At 38.1% G+C, this 15,410-nt stretch overlaps 1 protein-coding gene across 1 annotated transcript; it reads left to right on the top strand.

The window, feature by feature from the left end:
* Nucleotides 1–2,135: 2,135 nt before the first annotated feature.
* On the top strand, nt 2,136–15,351 carry pfdn1 (prefoldin subunit 1). The gene is given in 5 exon segments (XM_046867710.1): nt 2,136–2,183; nt 2,668–2,774; nt 2,776–2,832; nt 2,949–3,033; nt 15,020–15,351. Coding segments are annotated over 5 exon segments (366 nt in total). The 5' UTR covers nt 2,136–2,150; the 3' UTR covers nt 15,104–15,351.
* The last annotated feature ends 59 nt before the right edge of the window (nt 15,352–15,410 follow it).

Genomic DNA, 15,410 nt, shown 5'->3' with positions numbered 1-15,410 from the left:
TGTGAACAAGTTGGTTCTGGCATTAAAAAAAAAAGTGATATAAAAATCACTTAATTAGACAATACCCAGTGATTCCCTTAATTATGGTAGTAATGTAACACTGAAAATGTATCATCACTTCTCATTTGTGTGGTTTTAATTAACCATGGTACCATATTTTAGTTAGTTGTAAATAGTTGTAGTTTATTCTTAAGTATTAAATTATATCAGGATAGTTTTTTTTTTAGTTTCTTTACAGTTAATCTGTACATGCTGGATCACATCAAATGGAAATATAACTACTAATAGCTTAATGGAACTAATTTTAATTAAAAAAAACTTATTTTCTAATAAAAAAATGCATCAGATACAAATTTGTATTTCCTTACAAAATCATTGAATGAATCAATAATACAGTACTCATCATCTGTTAAATCACTAAACTACTAATCAAAACATAAAATACAATTATTTACCATGACAGACACTAAAATGAGCAACAACTTATAAAGGCTATTATCATTATTGTATTATTTAAAATGTTGTTATATTTATTTTCAGTAAGGCTAAGTATAAGGAAACCAATATATACAGACCAGGGATTGTCAATTGTGGACCTTTGTCTGGATGCCTCCAGGCATTTGAAGAAACAACTAATCAACATATGGAACAACTAGACATACTTTGTTAGCAAGGTTTTTCAAACATGAACCGTTGCAGATTCGGATAGCAAATCAAGGGGAATAAACAAAACTTTTACAATGGGAATCTATTGTAAGATTTGGCAATAAAGTTGTCAGATTAGAATGAGTCAACCTGTTCATCCATGTCCGTGGACAAATGGCATTGTGCTGCTATCCCTGTTTGTGGATGGCCTATAGAAGGGTATGTAGTATTAGATACCATAAAAGACATGCACACACACACCTGAGCAACATTAGTTTGAGCTACAAGTGTGTGCCAAGCTTGTCCAAGTGACCGAGTTTGCACCAAACATAACAATAGGCTACATTTAATTAAATGCACTTGTGTTATACTTGTGTCGTTCACTGCGGAATAATGTTATATTGCCTAAAATGGTAGATAACAAACAAAGAAGCTACTAACAGATGAAGAACACAAGGTTTGACCAATCATTGCTTTTTTTTGAGGGTCTGAGGTTCCAGGAAAAGTTTGGTCTGGGCAACCTTGGCCACTCCAAAGTCTAGCTTAAATAAGATGAGTTTCAGCTTATTTAATCATGATTTGTTTTTATAGAATCTGACATAAATAACTAAAAAGGCACTCACAGAAATGAAATATATTGAGGAATATTTTTATTATCCACTTTAGGTTTAAAACAGCTGTCTCATCTATCCAATCCCAGGCGCTAGTCAAAGGTCGTAATATTTAGCACCAGCAAAAAAAAAAATACTTATTGCTTACTTATTTATAATTAGGATTTAGTCACTAATGTATTTTGGTAAATTTATGTCACCATTAAATCATGTTAGTGTTTTTACAGACAGTATAATCAAGGAAATGTATGTAGCTCGATACCCCTGATATAGACTATAGTATATCATATATTTATATATATAATACATGATAAAGACAGGGGTTCTCTCTTTATTTCTTTCTTCTTTTTCTTGAACTGACACCTTGAGCTGTTAAAAACAATAAAGCTTTATTTTATGAAATATTCACATATTAGGTTTATTATTTCAATGTATACTCTAATATTTTGGTCATGAAGCTTATTTTGACCTTTCTATTGACAAAGGACAAGCTGATTGATATAATTCGATATATAGTGTTTTCCATGTTTTTTTTATTACATTATAAAAGGTTTGTATATAAACCTATAAAAATACAATATCGTATTAATATGTATAAAATCTTTATTTTTATATTTTATTGTATTTGATTATAGCACTGACATCCACTGTCCCCCATTTTGAGGACCACTTACATACCAGCACACAGCATGCTGGAACGGTTCAGTTAAGGTTACATTTCATGTGTCGAGTGTAAATCATTTTCACTGGCTCTTCTTATAATAACTGTCTGTAAATCAGCACGACATTTTATAAGTATTTTGGTTATTCCAGTAAAAGCTTCTCCTCCCAATAAGGGAACGCTGAGCAAAATTTCCACTGCGCATGCGCCTCTCTCCGCCTCTCTCCGGCAACATGGCGGCCCCCGTAGACCAAGAATTGAAGAAGGTAAATCCCAAAAAGGAACGAAGGCTCTTGTGTCATGTACTGAAATATTGTTTGTCTTTCGCAAATTCCTTAAATTATAATAGTGTATTTGTGCTAAGATCTAGGCCTAGAAGCTTATATATCTGAGTTACTTTTGTATTAGAACGTGGTGTGAGCTAAATGCAGGCTGCTAGCAACGCATATAACAATAATAATCATAATGATAACTGTAATACACCTCATTAGTGATCATTTAATTAGGATTGCTTTCATAAGTAGTTAGCTATCTTTAATCTTTCAGCTAGTCAGGTTTCACCAGACATATTTTAGCCATATAAAATTTGTTGTTCAGCTAAAATATCAATTTATATGTCAATATTGACTTCTGTAAGTCAAGTAGATATGAATAAAGTGTACCAAAACCTTTTGTTCTGGCAATAAGTTATGATATTTCATTTTTATTCTGCATTGAAATGTCTTGTGTTCCTGGTTTTCCATCTGCCAGGCTTTCGCAGAGCTGCAAGCCAAAATGGTCGATACCCAGCAGAAGGTGAAGCTGGCAGACCTACAGATCGAGCAGCTGAGTCGCATGAAAAAGCACGCCAATCTGACCCACGGAGATCACTTTACTCCCCGAGACCACTCGCATGTATGAAGGAGTAGGACGCATGTATGTATCTCACACACCGCACAGATGCGCCCACATCTGATCTGCTTTCACCATTGAAAAGTCTGAGTCAAGGCATTGAAAGGCATAGATTTCACCTCACTCTTATTGCTTTACAGGTTTATCTTGCAGTCAAAAGATGAGATTAATAATCAGCTGACTGAGAAGCAGAAAACAGCAGATGACAAGATCAAAGAGCTGGAGGTAACGTTTATTCGAGCGCACATTCATGTTGTTTACAGGGGTTATAACACGTAGTATACACCTTAGGGCCTGATAAGATACAATAACACCATCTCATCGATCATATTTTGTCATTGTGATTACAGACATTAATCACTCCACTGCAAAAAAGTGTGTGTTTGTCTGCATTGCAAATGGAGTTGAATACATTTTAAGGAAATGCATATTCCAAATCCCCATTGCAGCAATTTCCTGGTCGCTCTCAATGAAATCCTGTAATTTATAGCATCAGATGCTAATGATTCCATTTTTACTGAACTTCTGCTTTGCATGACGCTCTGCAGAACTTCTAAAGAACTCAGGAAAACAGGAAACGAATGAAATGGAAGATCACAGATGACATGATCATCTTGCAAAAAAAAAAAACCCTTCTTTGCTTTGCAAATTTAAATGCATTCAAAATTATTGCTTTATTTAAAACATTTATAAAGGTAGCTCAGTGGTTAAGGCTCTGGGTTACTGATTGGAAGGTCGGAGGTTCAAGCCCCAGTATTGCCAAGCTGCCACTCTTGGGGCCCTTGAGGAAGGCCCTTAACCCTTTATGATCCAGGGGTGCTGTAATTTGGCTGACCCTGCGTTTTGGTGCCAGCTTCCTACATCACTGGGATAAGCGAGGAAATAATTTTTCTGTGGGATCAATAAAATATTACAAAAATATAATTATGATATAAAAAATCATCAATGAATCATAAATAAAAAATTATGATAATTTTAAACTTTGCTCAAAAACTTTAACCTAATTAAATACATTTTAGAGCCATGATGAATTTCGAATACATCAGATTAGAAGTAATGTTTGACTATACACAGTTGTACACCTGTGATCTGAGAAGTGGTATCTCAGCAGTTAAGGCTCTGGGGTGTTGACTGGAACTGTTCAGGCTCTAGCGACACCAAGCTACCACTGTTGGGCTCTTGAACAAGGCCCTTCACTGTCTTTGTTCAAGGGGCACTGGCCTTGCACTCTGACTGTAGTTTCCAAACCTGGAATATGTAAAGCAAGTCTTTATACAGCATTGCATATCTGATAAGTAAAAGCCCCTGTAACATAAGTGCTAATGGAAAAAATGTATTTAAGAACTAGCATTCAATGTATCTATACACAAGTAAATAAATAAAAAAACCCTGCCCATTAATGTCTAGTTAGTTTTCCTGGAAAATGTGTGTGGTACATGAGAGAGGAATTAATTAGACATGCTTTTATAGGAAAATAATGAACTTCCTGTGCGTTGTGTCAGTTGTAGTTGATGGTTTCCCTGTAACAGCAATTCCTGATCTGTTTTACAGTAATCCCCGCTTTACCGCAGAATTACATTTTTCACATAACTCATTTGATTAGCTGTCTCTCGCGGATAGCACGATAGACGGAAAAACTTATAGGGAATTGTTTTTATGGAGTTTTATGTTGAAGTAATTAAATGTATTAATAAAAAAATAATTAGTAATTATGAAATGAAGTCAAATGTTAATACAGTACAGTACTGTAAACATAAAACAGCATTTTGGGGTGGCGTCTGTTTATCGCAGGCGGTTTTGGAACCTGTCCACCGCGATAAACGGGGAATTACTGTATTTCTTAATTGGAGTATTTCTTAGATACGCATTCTTAAAAAGAGATGAGGCCAAGACTTCACTGTAAATGTACAAAATAACTATGAATGCAATGACATCATACCAGACAGCAAGCCTGCAGGGCTTACTCTGTTATGCCCATGTCTATTGTGTTGTAAGGCTTTCTTGGTGTTTTCTTGCTGTTAGATCTGTCAGCTAATGACTAATGACATTGACTGTATCCTGTGTAGTCTTCCATTATGTAATCAACCACATTAAAAAGGTATTGTCTGCTCTTTAAGGCTAATTACAAGGTTCTATACATTGAAGAAGCTCACAGAGAATCCCTCAAACTGAAGCACATTATGGGTCCAGTTAAAACTTAAATGATAGATGTTGGAAGGAAAAATGATTTTCCTGGTTGATGTCGGTTCGCTCTGTTAATACCCACATCCTGGCATCTGGCTACCCCATTGGCAAGTTCAGACACGTTAAGTCAACATGCGTATGCATTTTGTTCAGGGGAGATGAGGGGATTAAACCAGTGACACAATTTGGGAAAAGTAATTTAACTGTTGCAACTTGATCATGAATAATAGTATTTGTGCCATGTATTGTGCAATATGAGGGCTATTGCTTCACATTTCAAGCCCATTACCCAGCCACAAGTACGTAAATGCATGGAAGTTTTTATATGTTTTGTGAAATATTTCTTCTGTTTAACAAATAAGTCATGCCATGTGTGATACTAATTTTTGGCCACCTCATGCAACATGCATTAAGAGTGTGAATTTAAAGAAGTTGTGTTTGACAAGACAACATTACCAAATAGTTTGTTCTCATAGATCCGCTGTCTGGATTTCGAAATGGGTGAAATTTTCATTTTTCTCATTTCTTGCTGTACAGGTGGAGGATATTATGTTTGTACTTCCTCTTCCTGCCCAAATCCTGGGAAAGCTTCTGTTATAAGCCACATTAATACCTATATGTCTATTATTATAACTACTTTATTTTTATTTTTTGTATTTAATAATAAAGGAATTTTGTATAGAATTTTTGTTAGAAGTAAGGCACATAGTTTCTTTAATTGTTAGAATAAAGCATGCATGGTGCTTATAATACTGAAGTTATCAATTTAGCTGGCAAATATTTACACAACTCGTATCAGTGCCTTTTTGACCTACGAATTTCACTACAGATGGCAAATTATCAGTGTTCTTTCCCTATGTCCATGCTAAAACAGTGTGCAGATGGCATGGGTGATAACACTTCAGGGCAGGAAATGAGTAGCAGTGTCATTATCCAGTTTACCCTTCACCTCTTTGGGTTGGATGGGTAATAAAGTTTCATCATCTGCTTATTGTTATTATAGGCTTAAGTTGATATTACTAACTAAACGTCAATTTCTGCAAATATTTGTTATTCTCTGACTAAATGATGTGTGTTCATAAGCATTCTAATTAGCCAATATTGCATGTTCCATAGTACTTTAATCACCTGCCCTTTCATTATAGTTAAGCCAATATATAGATTTGATAAAAAAAACTAAATTTGAACTGGTGTTTTCATAAACTAAAACTGTCCTCATGTTACCTACAGTTTGTTTATGGAGGTTCTCAAGGGGGAAGAAGTTTGGTGACATTTTGAATGGAAAAATGTTTTCCTGATAGGAGTGGTTCCTCTAGGATGATCTCACTCTCATCCACAGAGCATGAATGTTCTCAATGAATGGCTTGATGACGCTGAGATAAATCACACATTATGGCTTGCCTAGTGATCTGAACCTGTATGTGAGATTTTGATGCAACATGTTAGCAGGGTCCTTCAACACCATCATCAAAACAAAACAGTTCAGTGAAATTGTCTGTTTTTTTATATAAGTACATGTATTTTTACACGTTCTGTTAGGCAGCTAGTAAACGCAAGCTATGCCTACAGTTCAAATGTAAACAGTGAGACATTAAGTCGTTTGAGAACGCATCTATAGTTAAAATTAAAAAGAAGGAAAAGTCCTGGAATCAATTATTTATACATGCATAATTCTTGTATGTCCTAGTTGGATCATACAGATGCTGAGTCACACTATTTATTGATGCTTCTATAAATCACAAGGCAATCTACCTTTGGTCATCTTGATTCACCAGATTGGAAAAGTGCTTATCTAAAAAGGACAAACACATTTATCACAAGGGATGTCGGTTCTTATTTAAAAAAAAATTTCGATTCTAATTTCCACAACTTTGACCTTTTTTTTTTTTTTCTTTTTCATTTTCCAATGCTCATTCTGCCCCCGTTAATATAGTGACTTGTATATTAAAATGCACTGTAATAACGTGTAAAATTAACACAAGTGTGCTCAATTTTCTTATCTTCAAGGAAATTGGTATCTGGTTTACCATAGGGTACTTTATGACTCGACTTGACACGCAGTTATATTATTACGTTCTGTACCAGATGCACAACATCACTGTTGTGTAAGTGTGAGTGTTGGCTCGTCTTTAGCAGTGCGTGTCTGGGCCTGTGTGTGGCCACACTGTAGGTGGTGGTTTTGGGTGTAATCCCAGGCTGGGCCTCTGATTATGAGCAGGACGCCGGGCCAGGAATGTTGTTGAGGGAAGCCCTCAACACGCAAAGTCATAGAGGGAGGACAACACACAGTGCCTTGTTACACTCATGACACTGTATTTTCCTCTCAGTGCACACTCTACAGTAAGCCGTAATGAGTTTGATATTTAATCCAGAGCTGAATTAAAATGCATACATAATACGGTGTATGCTTGTTATGAGACGAGACTGACTTGCAGGGCTGTGTGCTAAAACATGATGCAAACCGAACAGGTTCCTCAACTTGTCTCCGAAGAGCACGCCGTCGTATGAGATGCTGGTTTCTTTTTTAAAATCGTGTGTACATTGAGATGGCATTGCTGCCATTTTTTGGGATAAGACGTGACCGTACTGTATTTAGACCGAAGGGTGTGCATGAGCTCATGGCTCTGGTGGCCGCTGCACCCGCTACCCTGGAGGGAGCAGTGATTTAGGAGGTAACATGATGTCATTACCATCCCAGCAGTGCGCTGCCCCCCTCTGAGATCCTCGTGACCGCAGTGTATGAGTGATGACAATAAGGCTGCTGATGATTCCTTCATGAACTCATAATTGGCCCGGGATGCAGGTGGGCACTCGGCTTGCTGTGTAGGAGAGGCAGGGTTTGATGACAGATCAGTTTATGGACCTGTCAACTCCTCTGTCTTTTCACAGACGGTACATTGTTTGCTGTACTGACAGGAAAAGATGGGTGATGGCCGTTATTAATACTCAAGGGGCCTGTGGGGAGACAGTCTGCAGGATTAGTCGCAAGGCTTGGGTGTCAAAACTGGGTGTGAGCTTGGGGACAAATGTCCCTACAAGGCACTTTGATGCTCACTCGCTGTCTTGTGACATCTGATAGGTGTCTTTACACCATCGAAGTTCCAAGTGACACTAACCATAATGTTATAACTGATAGCATTTAGCTACTGTGCAGCACACACTTTGTCACAGCTTTGGTGCAGACCTTTAATGCCCCCCTTTATTTATTTATTTATTTATTTTATTAATCCTAATAAGTTACTCTGGAGTATGACTAACTTATTTTTATCCTGTCACAGTTTAATATTTCCTTGCATCCACATGACCCCTAATTCAACTTAATATAATAATAACGATAATATCAATATAACTATAATAATGGGTCTAAAAATGGGACTAAAATGTGGTTGAATATTATTTAATTTGAATAATTGATCAAAGTGTAAAAAACTTTCAGCGTTCAGGGGTGTACGAAAATATTGATAGAAGTGAGGTATCAAGCAAGGTATCGTATTACTAGAGTCTTGTCAATTCACAGCACTACTTACTATGGGAAACCCTTGTATTAGATGCTGGTTTTGCTGAAATGAATACTTGCTTTCAACTACGTGTACACAAAATGTTTTCTGCATATATCCTTCGGTCTTTTGCATGACACCAGTTTCGATGTGTCTAAAACTGAATAAACAAACTAATGTTGTGTCTCAAATTATATACACTTTCTACAGTTTTAGCTTGTTTTTAAGTACTACAATGAACCGGGTTTCTTATTACAATTAGTATTTACATTTTTAAATCCTCTCAGGTAATCTTCAAACCCTGCAAAAGAAATTCTAGATTAGAGTGAAACTAAGGGTCTTGGATTTGAGACATCAATATGTGTAAAGTAGCCATGTGTGAAAAATGTTACAGATCGACAATTCCAAAAGAGACAGACTGGGATTTTTTGGCTCTGACGTTGCCATCTAGTGGATGTCACTTAGATGCCCATTAGATGTACGTAGGAAACGCAGGCCATGCTGCTCACGTCCGTGCGTCTGCACATACACATTTTGGCTGTGTGTATTCCCTGGCATCTGTATAACTGTAGAATTTGAAGGCACCGTTATACAAAGTGGCTTCCAGATGTGCTTTATAGTCTATAAAATCGTCTATCCTAATACTAGTTCAATAGGTCAGTTTAGAGAGCTGTTAAAAGACCCTGTTAAGGGGATGTTAGTAGCACATGGAAAGCATACCGTTGTTAGACGTTCCTGGTAGAAATGTGCTTTGCAGAAACAGTGCTGTATTCGGCTCTGTTGTTGCTCTTTAGTCACCGAGCGACTGCGCCGGCATTCCCGGCAGGTCAGCACTTCAGCGCCTCTGCTTGCAAAAGAGGAACATCCAACAACAAACAACAAAGAGCCCTATTTAGAGGAGGATGTGTTCAGTCTAGCAGGCCGGTCGTGTGTGTGCTGACTGAAGTTGCTCTGGGCACTGAGGGCTGCTGTAAGAAACCCATTGAGGCTTGAACAATGAAAGGTTCTGCAGCTTGACTCACTGATCATCAGAAACCTTCTCTTTGCACCTCCTTCTGCATTGTTCTGTAAAGGTCACATTACAAGGTATCATTATCTACTGGTAAGAGTGTTTCATGTTGGGCTAAGTGGGAATTAACCACTGGGCAAAGGATTTCCCTGCAATTGTGCTGCTTGCTGGAGGGAAACTATTGTTTGTGTTGTGATATAGTGGATGGCTGGATAGCTGTGAAATAAAACTTTAAGTATGAGTAAAAATAGTCAGGATGGTCCTCTTGGTGCAGATTTCCTTTTTGTATGATGGGAAGTCAGTGTTCAGAAGTGGGCAGTGGTGGCTCAGTGATTTTATGTACATGGCATGGCACTGCCAAGCTGCCACTGTTAGGCCCTCAAATAAGGTTTACCATTCAGGGGTGCTGTATTGTGGCCAAATCCCATTTTCTTTCGACTTTACTGCAGTGTGTATGTGAGGCATAAAAGCTTTCGTCCTTTTTCTTCTACATACTGGCTATTAGGAACAAATACTTTTTGTAATTTTTTTTTATATTTTTTCATTATGTCAACTCCTGATTGCAACAAGAGTGCAGTAGTGTGGCACACTGATGGTGCAGATTTAGGTGATGTGTAGCTGTGAATTGGCCAATCGCACGTCACAAGCATTTTGCACATGTATCCAGTCCAGTCCTGTCCAGTCCAGTTGACTCCTTGATGAGTGGTTTTCCACACAGTGAGCTAACGCTTTCACTTCTTTAAAATCATTGTCTGTATTCACATGCAATGTTGCATAAGTCCATGCCCTGGGAAAAAGCATACTAATCATAAATGGCCTTACTGCATTTCAGAAACTCTGTCAGGCTGAATGTAGCATTGCGAGTAAAATTGGTTTCTCACAGGTAACTAAAGTCGTTTATGAACAGTGTAGTTGAATAATAAACATGCACACAATATCATGTTCTGTCTATAGAATGACCAGGAAACCTAAGGATCTTAGAATCGTCCAGGCCCCGCCCACTCTCTTTGTTTGTCCTGCTGTGTTCTTCACTGTCATTTTGAAGATATTTTTGTCCACTGTGACCTTTTAAAAATGCGTAGATGTTCTAAGTCTAAACGTAGATAGATGGAATGTGTGGTATGAGCCAGATAGCAGTTATCGTAAATCTTATCAGGTGTTTCTCAGGACATATTTCTCTTTGAATATAGAGGTAGATGTCAGTGACAAATGGGATAGATGATACTGATTCTGGTGACATGTAAAGTTTCCTCTCAACCATCTCTTTTCAAAACAAGGAAATATGTGTTTAAACTGCTCTGTGTTATGTTCTCATACAATACCTCTGTTGCCTTTAGTGTGTCGCTCACAGATGCTGCTGTGTTGGTGAACAGGATCAGCAAGGTGCTATAATTAAATCCTCCCTTCACTGAACAATGGCTTAACAGTTTATCTGATGCCATTTTGTCAGAAGTGTCAATCGAGCCTTGTTGCACAAAGCCCCCAACCTGAATGTTTTTCCAAACTAAATTCTTTGATGATGTTAGTTAAGAGACTGAAAAAACCCGTACAGCATTTACTGCTCATTTGCCACACTGGCCCTAGTCATTGTTCTATCATTCATTGGTTCAGATTGTGGTAGACCCAGTGTCTATGCAAGGAACACTGGGTACAAGGCAGGAATATACCCAGAATGAAACACCTCCCAGTCTGTCTGTCTGCTTGCAAGGAGATTTCAGAAGTTGATGAAAACTGGAGAACTCTGAGGACCCCAGTTCACGGACAGCAACCTAACCTCAGGGTCTAACCAGGCAATCTGTAGTTGTGAGGCAGCAACTTTGCTCCACCAATGCCATCTGTCAGTGTTTCATTCATCAGCTATTTGAGAGTAGTTTTAAGTTTAAACATTTAAAGGGTGAACTTGTAATCTATTGCTCCTGGTTCACAAGCTGATCAATGGACCTGTTGATGCTAAGCCTCTGTTCAGCTGCTTGGTCACTAAAACCCCATTCATGAAGATTTTGAGTACCTGCCCAGGCACCCATGTAGCCTCCAAGGAGCATTTAACAGCATTTTTCTGCTTCAAAGATAAGCTGATATTGTTTCCACTTCAAACGATCCTAACAGGGCCATACCCAACAGTTCAGAAACAGGCCTTGTAAAGGCAAGGAATTAATGACTTGACATGTACAGAGCTCTTCAGTATGACCCAAGCAGATTGTTTTGCTTTTATTCACATTTTACCAATATGTATACCAAACAACCTGTTCATTAAAATGTTGAGGTAATTGTAGTGTAAGTTACGGCTATGCTTTGCATGATTATCATGTTTATTAGTTGCTGTAGAGTGCATGGGGTAATCCAGCAGGTGGACCCTGGTTACTTCAGCTCACACGTAGCTGCAATTTATTACAAGCGTTCAACATTAAACATGACTATATAAAGACTTTTTCCTTAGGGAGATAGTTTCCAGGCCTGACCGAGGAATTATGATATGAACATGCTCAGAGCCACAGTAAAGATAGCGGTGCAAAACCTAAACAAGACACCAGAGGGGATCTCAAAAAGGCCTGTTTTAGGAATGTTGGTTCAAAGCCCAAAGACCAGCATCTACAGAAGATATTCTCGAGTGGCAAATGTGTGTACGAATACGTACGTTTCACAACAATGCTATTCACATGGCCTTGGTTTGGGTGACTTGAGATGTGGTCAAAACACCTGTGAGCCAGAAGTACACTGTTGTAACTTGTGTGTGTGTGTGTGTGTGTGTGTGTGTGTGTGTGTGTGTGTGTGTGTGTGTGTGTGTGTGTGTGTGTGTAGAAATGACTCAACACTCTTATATATTTGGGAGGTTTCAGATAACAGCATGTTTTCCCGACACTACTTTAATTGAGCCACTCACTCCAGTGTTCGAGACATGCCCCACCCTCCAACCTTTATTCCTGAATGGGCCAGTGTAGATGAATTTTAAGTTTAGAAAGAGTCACTTCTTCATCGAGGAAATGTTTCACATTTGTGTCACATTAGGTTTCAGTGGTAAATGCCAAATATTGGTGAGTAAGTACTGTATTTTCCGGACTATAAGCCGCTACTTTTTTCCCACGCTTTGAACCCCGCAGCTTAAACAATGAAGCGGCTAATTTATGGATCTTTCCTGGGTTTTTTCCCGGTTTCACTAACTTCAAGCCAAAAAACTGTGCCCCATAACATTAGACCAATGAAATTGCCGAACGGGTTCAGGTGAACCAATGAAGCTTTTTATATTAAATCGCGCTCCCACTGAATCGGGCCGCACCACATCATAAATATGGATGATGTTTGACCTGCTGCTCACTCGGACTGTCAACAGGAAATGCGAATAATTCGTCACGCTGAAAACAACCGGGCATGAAAAAACACACTTCACCTGTGTTCTGAGCTGCACGGCATCGGGAGAAAAGCTTCATCGGTGGGGATTTTTAAACGCATGACGATGCCAAAAGATAAACTTGAAATTTTAAACTTGAAACCAGAAATTGTTGTGAAAGGAAGGAGAAAGACAGTGAACAACAAACTACTGTTTAGATGCAAGCCTTGTAACAGGCACTGTCTTTTGTTAAAGCCTGTGTAAAGTTCATTAGTTTTAGTGTAGGCACCTGCGGCTTATTTATGTTCAAAATAAAAATCTTTGTAAAATTCAGTGGATGCGGCTTATATTTGGGTGCGCTTAATAGTCCGGAAATTACGGTGAGTGTTTGGTCTGTAGTTGTCTTTATGAAACAAAACAAAACAAAACTAGTCAGCATTATACTAGTGCGTGCATACTTCCTGTGTGCTTTTTGTACATTTATAGTTGCATACACTAGGAGGCTGGACAGAGCAATGAATTTTCTTTTGGCAGTGTTTAAAGTGATTTTCCAGCAACTATTTCGGGAAGCGCGATTGTTGCTGTAGGGTGGCTTGATGGAGACGTCATACAAATGCAAGAAGTTATGTGAGCATCTCTTCTAACCTTTTACACCATTGCCTACAAGCTGTGTCTCTACACACACACACCCTTGTACCTTGTACTTAAAAGTATTTACTATGTAGTCTACATATGTACTACATTTACTATGAGAGATACATCTACTACTTATGAGATACATTTAAATAGACATAGCGTAGTCATAATGACTATGGTCAAATGGATATGGCACAAACAGTATCATCAAATAGTGCCTGGAAAATTGCTGTATCGTGATTTATATTCCTAAAAACATTTTATTATGGTAACATATGACTAGAGATTTGCATCATTTCAGTTTGGCATACTGTGTTTTTAGGATCAGTGCATCTAGAGTACAAGACTCACCCCTTTCTAGCCATCTTGGATGGACTAGTGGTTGGGTAATTAGATGGATAGATGAACTGTTGGTTGAATGCATGGATGGTTGTTTGACTGGATGGATGAACTGTTCAAGGAATAGATGGATAGTTGGTTAATAAAATGGACTGATGAACTCTTGATTGGTTGATAGAATAAAGTGAGAGGCAGTTGGTTGATTAATGGATAATACTAATAAATGGACTGAGGATTGATTGATTTATTGGATTTATGTGCTGTTGGATTATTGATTGGTTGGTTGGATTATTGATTGGTTGGTTGGTTGGTTGGTTGGATTATTGATTGATTAGTTGGTCCATGGTTTTTTGAAATCCCTGTTCAAAGGTATATTATCTACTTTTTACTGCTTTTTTTGTATTTCATACTCCTTATGTAATGGTATAGTTCTTTTTAGGCATGTGCTGATTATCAGGACTTGCTGATGGATTCGGTATAGCAATGGCAATTAAATTGGAAAACATATCTGAAGATTTAAGATTTCTTCATCTCTCTTTCAATCTTTCTCTGCTCCGGAAGACAAAAGAAGACGTCTTCTCAGAAGACAAAAAAAAAAATAGTTTTCCAGATTTTTTTCTTTTTTTTTCTTTTCATGCCCAGTTTTTTAAACAGCAATTAAAAAACACTTAGGCTTCTTATATAGTGACCATAGCAATAGCAACACTAAGTCCTTCTAGCATATGTCCATTCAGGATTGCACATTTATATAAAATAAAACCAAATACTCTACGCTGGTCATCCTTGGGTTACCTTTCGATATCACTGAGCACGAGGCGGAGAATTTGCTTTGGATGAGATGCCAGTCGATCGCACACCCATATGTGCCTGTTGAACATTACTTTCCAGATTTAGTCCTCCTTTGCTGTTCTAACCTCCACTCTTGTGTGAAGGCTTTGCACTGGATTTTGCAGTGTAGCTGTGGGGATTTTCTCATTAAGCCACCAGAGCATATGTGAGGTCAGGCACTGATAATGTAGTGTGTGGAGACCAGAGTTCTTCCATTTTAGCCATGGCAAGCCATATGTTTCATGGACCTCACCTTGTGCACAAGGACATTGTAATGCTGTAACACATTTGGGTCTCTTAGTTCCAGTGAAGGGAAAATCTAGAAAATTCTGAGCACCCATCTTTGGTCAGCGTACAGTATTTTTGGCTGATCTGTTTCTCCTCTCTTTACAGCAAAAGAAGACCTACCTGGAGCGCAGTGTGAAGGAGGCAGAGGACAACATCAGAGAAATGCTAATGTCCAGGCGGGCCCAATAAAGCGCACATCCAGCCCTGTTTTCACTTACTTTTCCACAACCTGTTATTAATTTAAACACGTTTTTGCATAGAGAATACAGTTATTTCTAACAGAAAGCATGAATCATATTTCATTCAACAGAGGCCAGTAAGATTGGCTGTAGACAGGCGTGGCATGTAGGTCACTCCGTTGTTAACCATTGCTCTTGTGATGTGTCATGTTTACTTTTTTTCATCGGCATGTAATAAAAAAGTTTTTTTTTCTTTAATCAAGCAGGTGTTGGTGTGGTAGTTAAGGTGTTTGTTTAAATAACTGACTGTCTGCTTT

The sequence above is a fragment of the Silurus meridionalis genome, chromosome 15, assembly GCF_014805685.1.
Source record: "Silurus meridionalis isolate SWU-2019-XX chromosome 15, ASM1480568v1, whole genome shotgun sequence".
Classification (NCBI taxonomy): domain Eukaryota; kingdom Metazoa; phylum Chordata; class Actinopteri; order Siluriformes; family Siluridae; genus Silurus; species Silurus meridionalis.
This window is presented reverse-complemented; position numbering and strand designations above follow the sequence as displayed.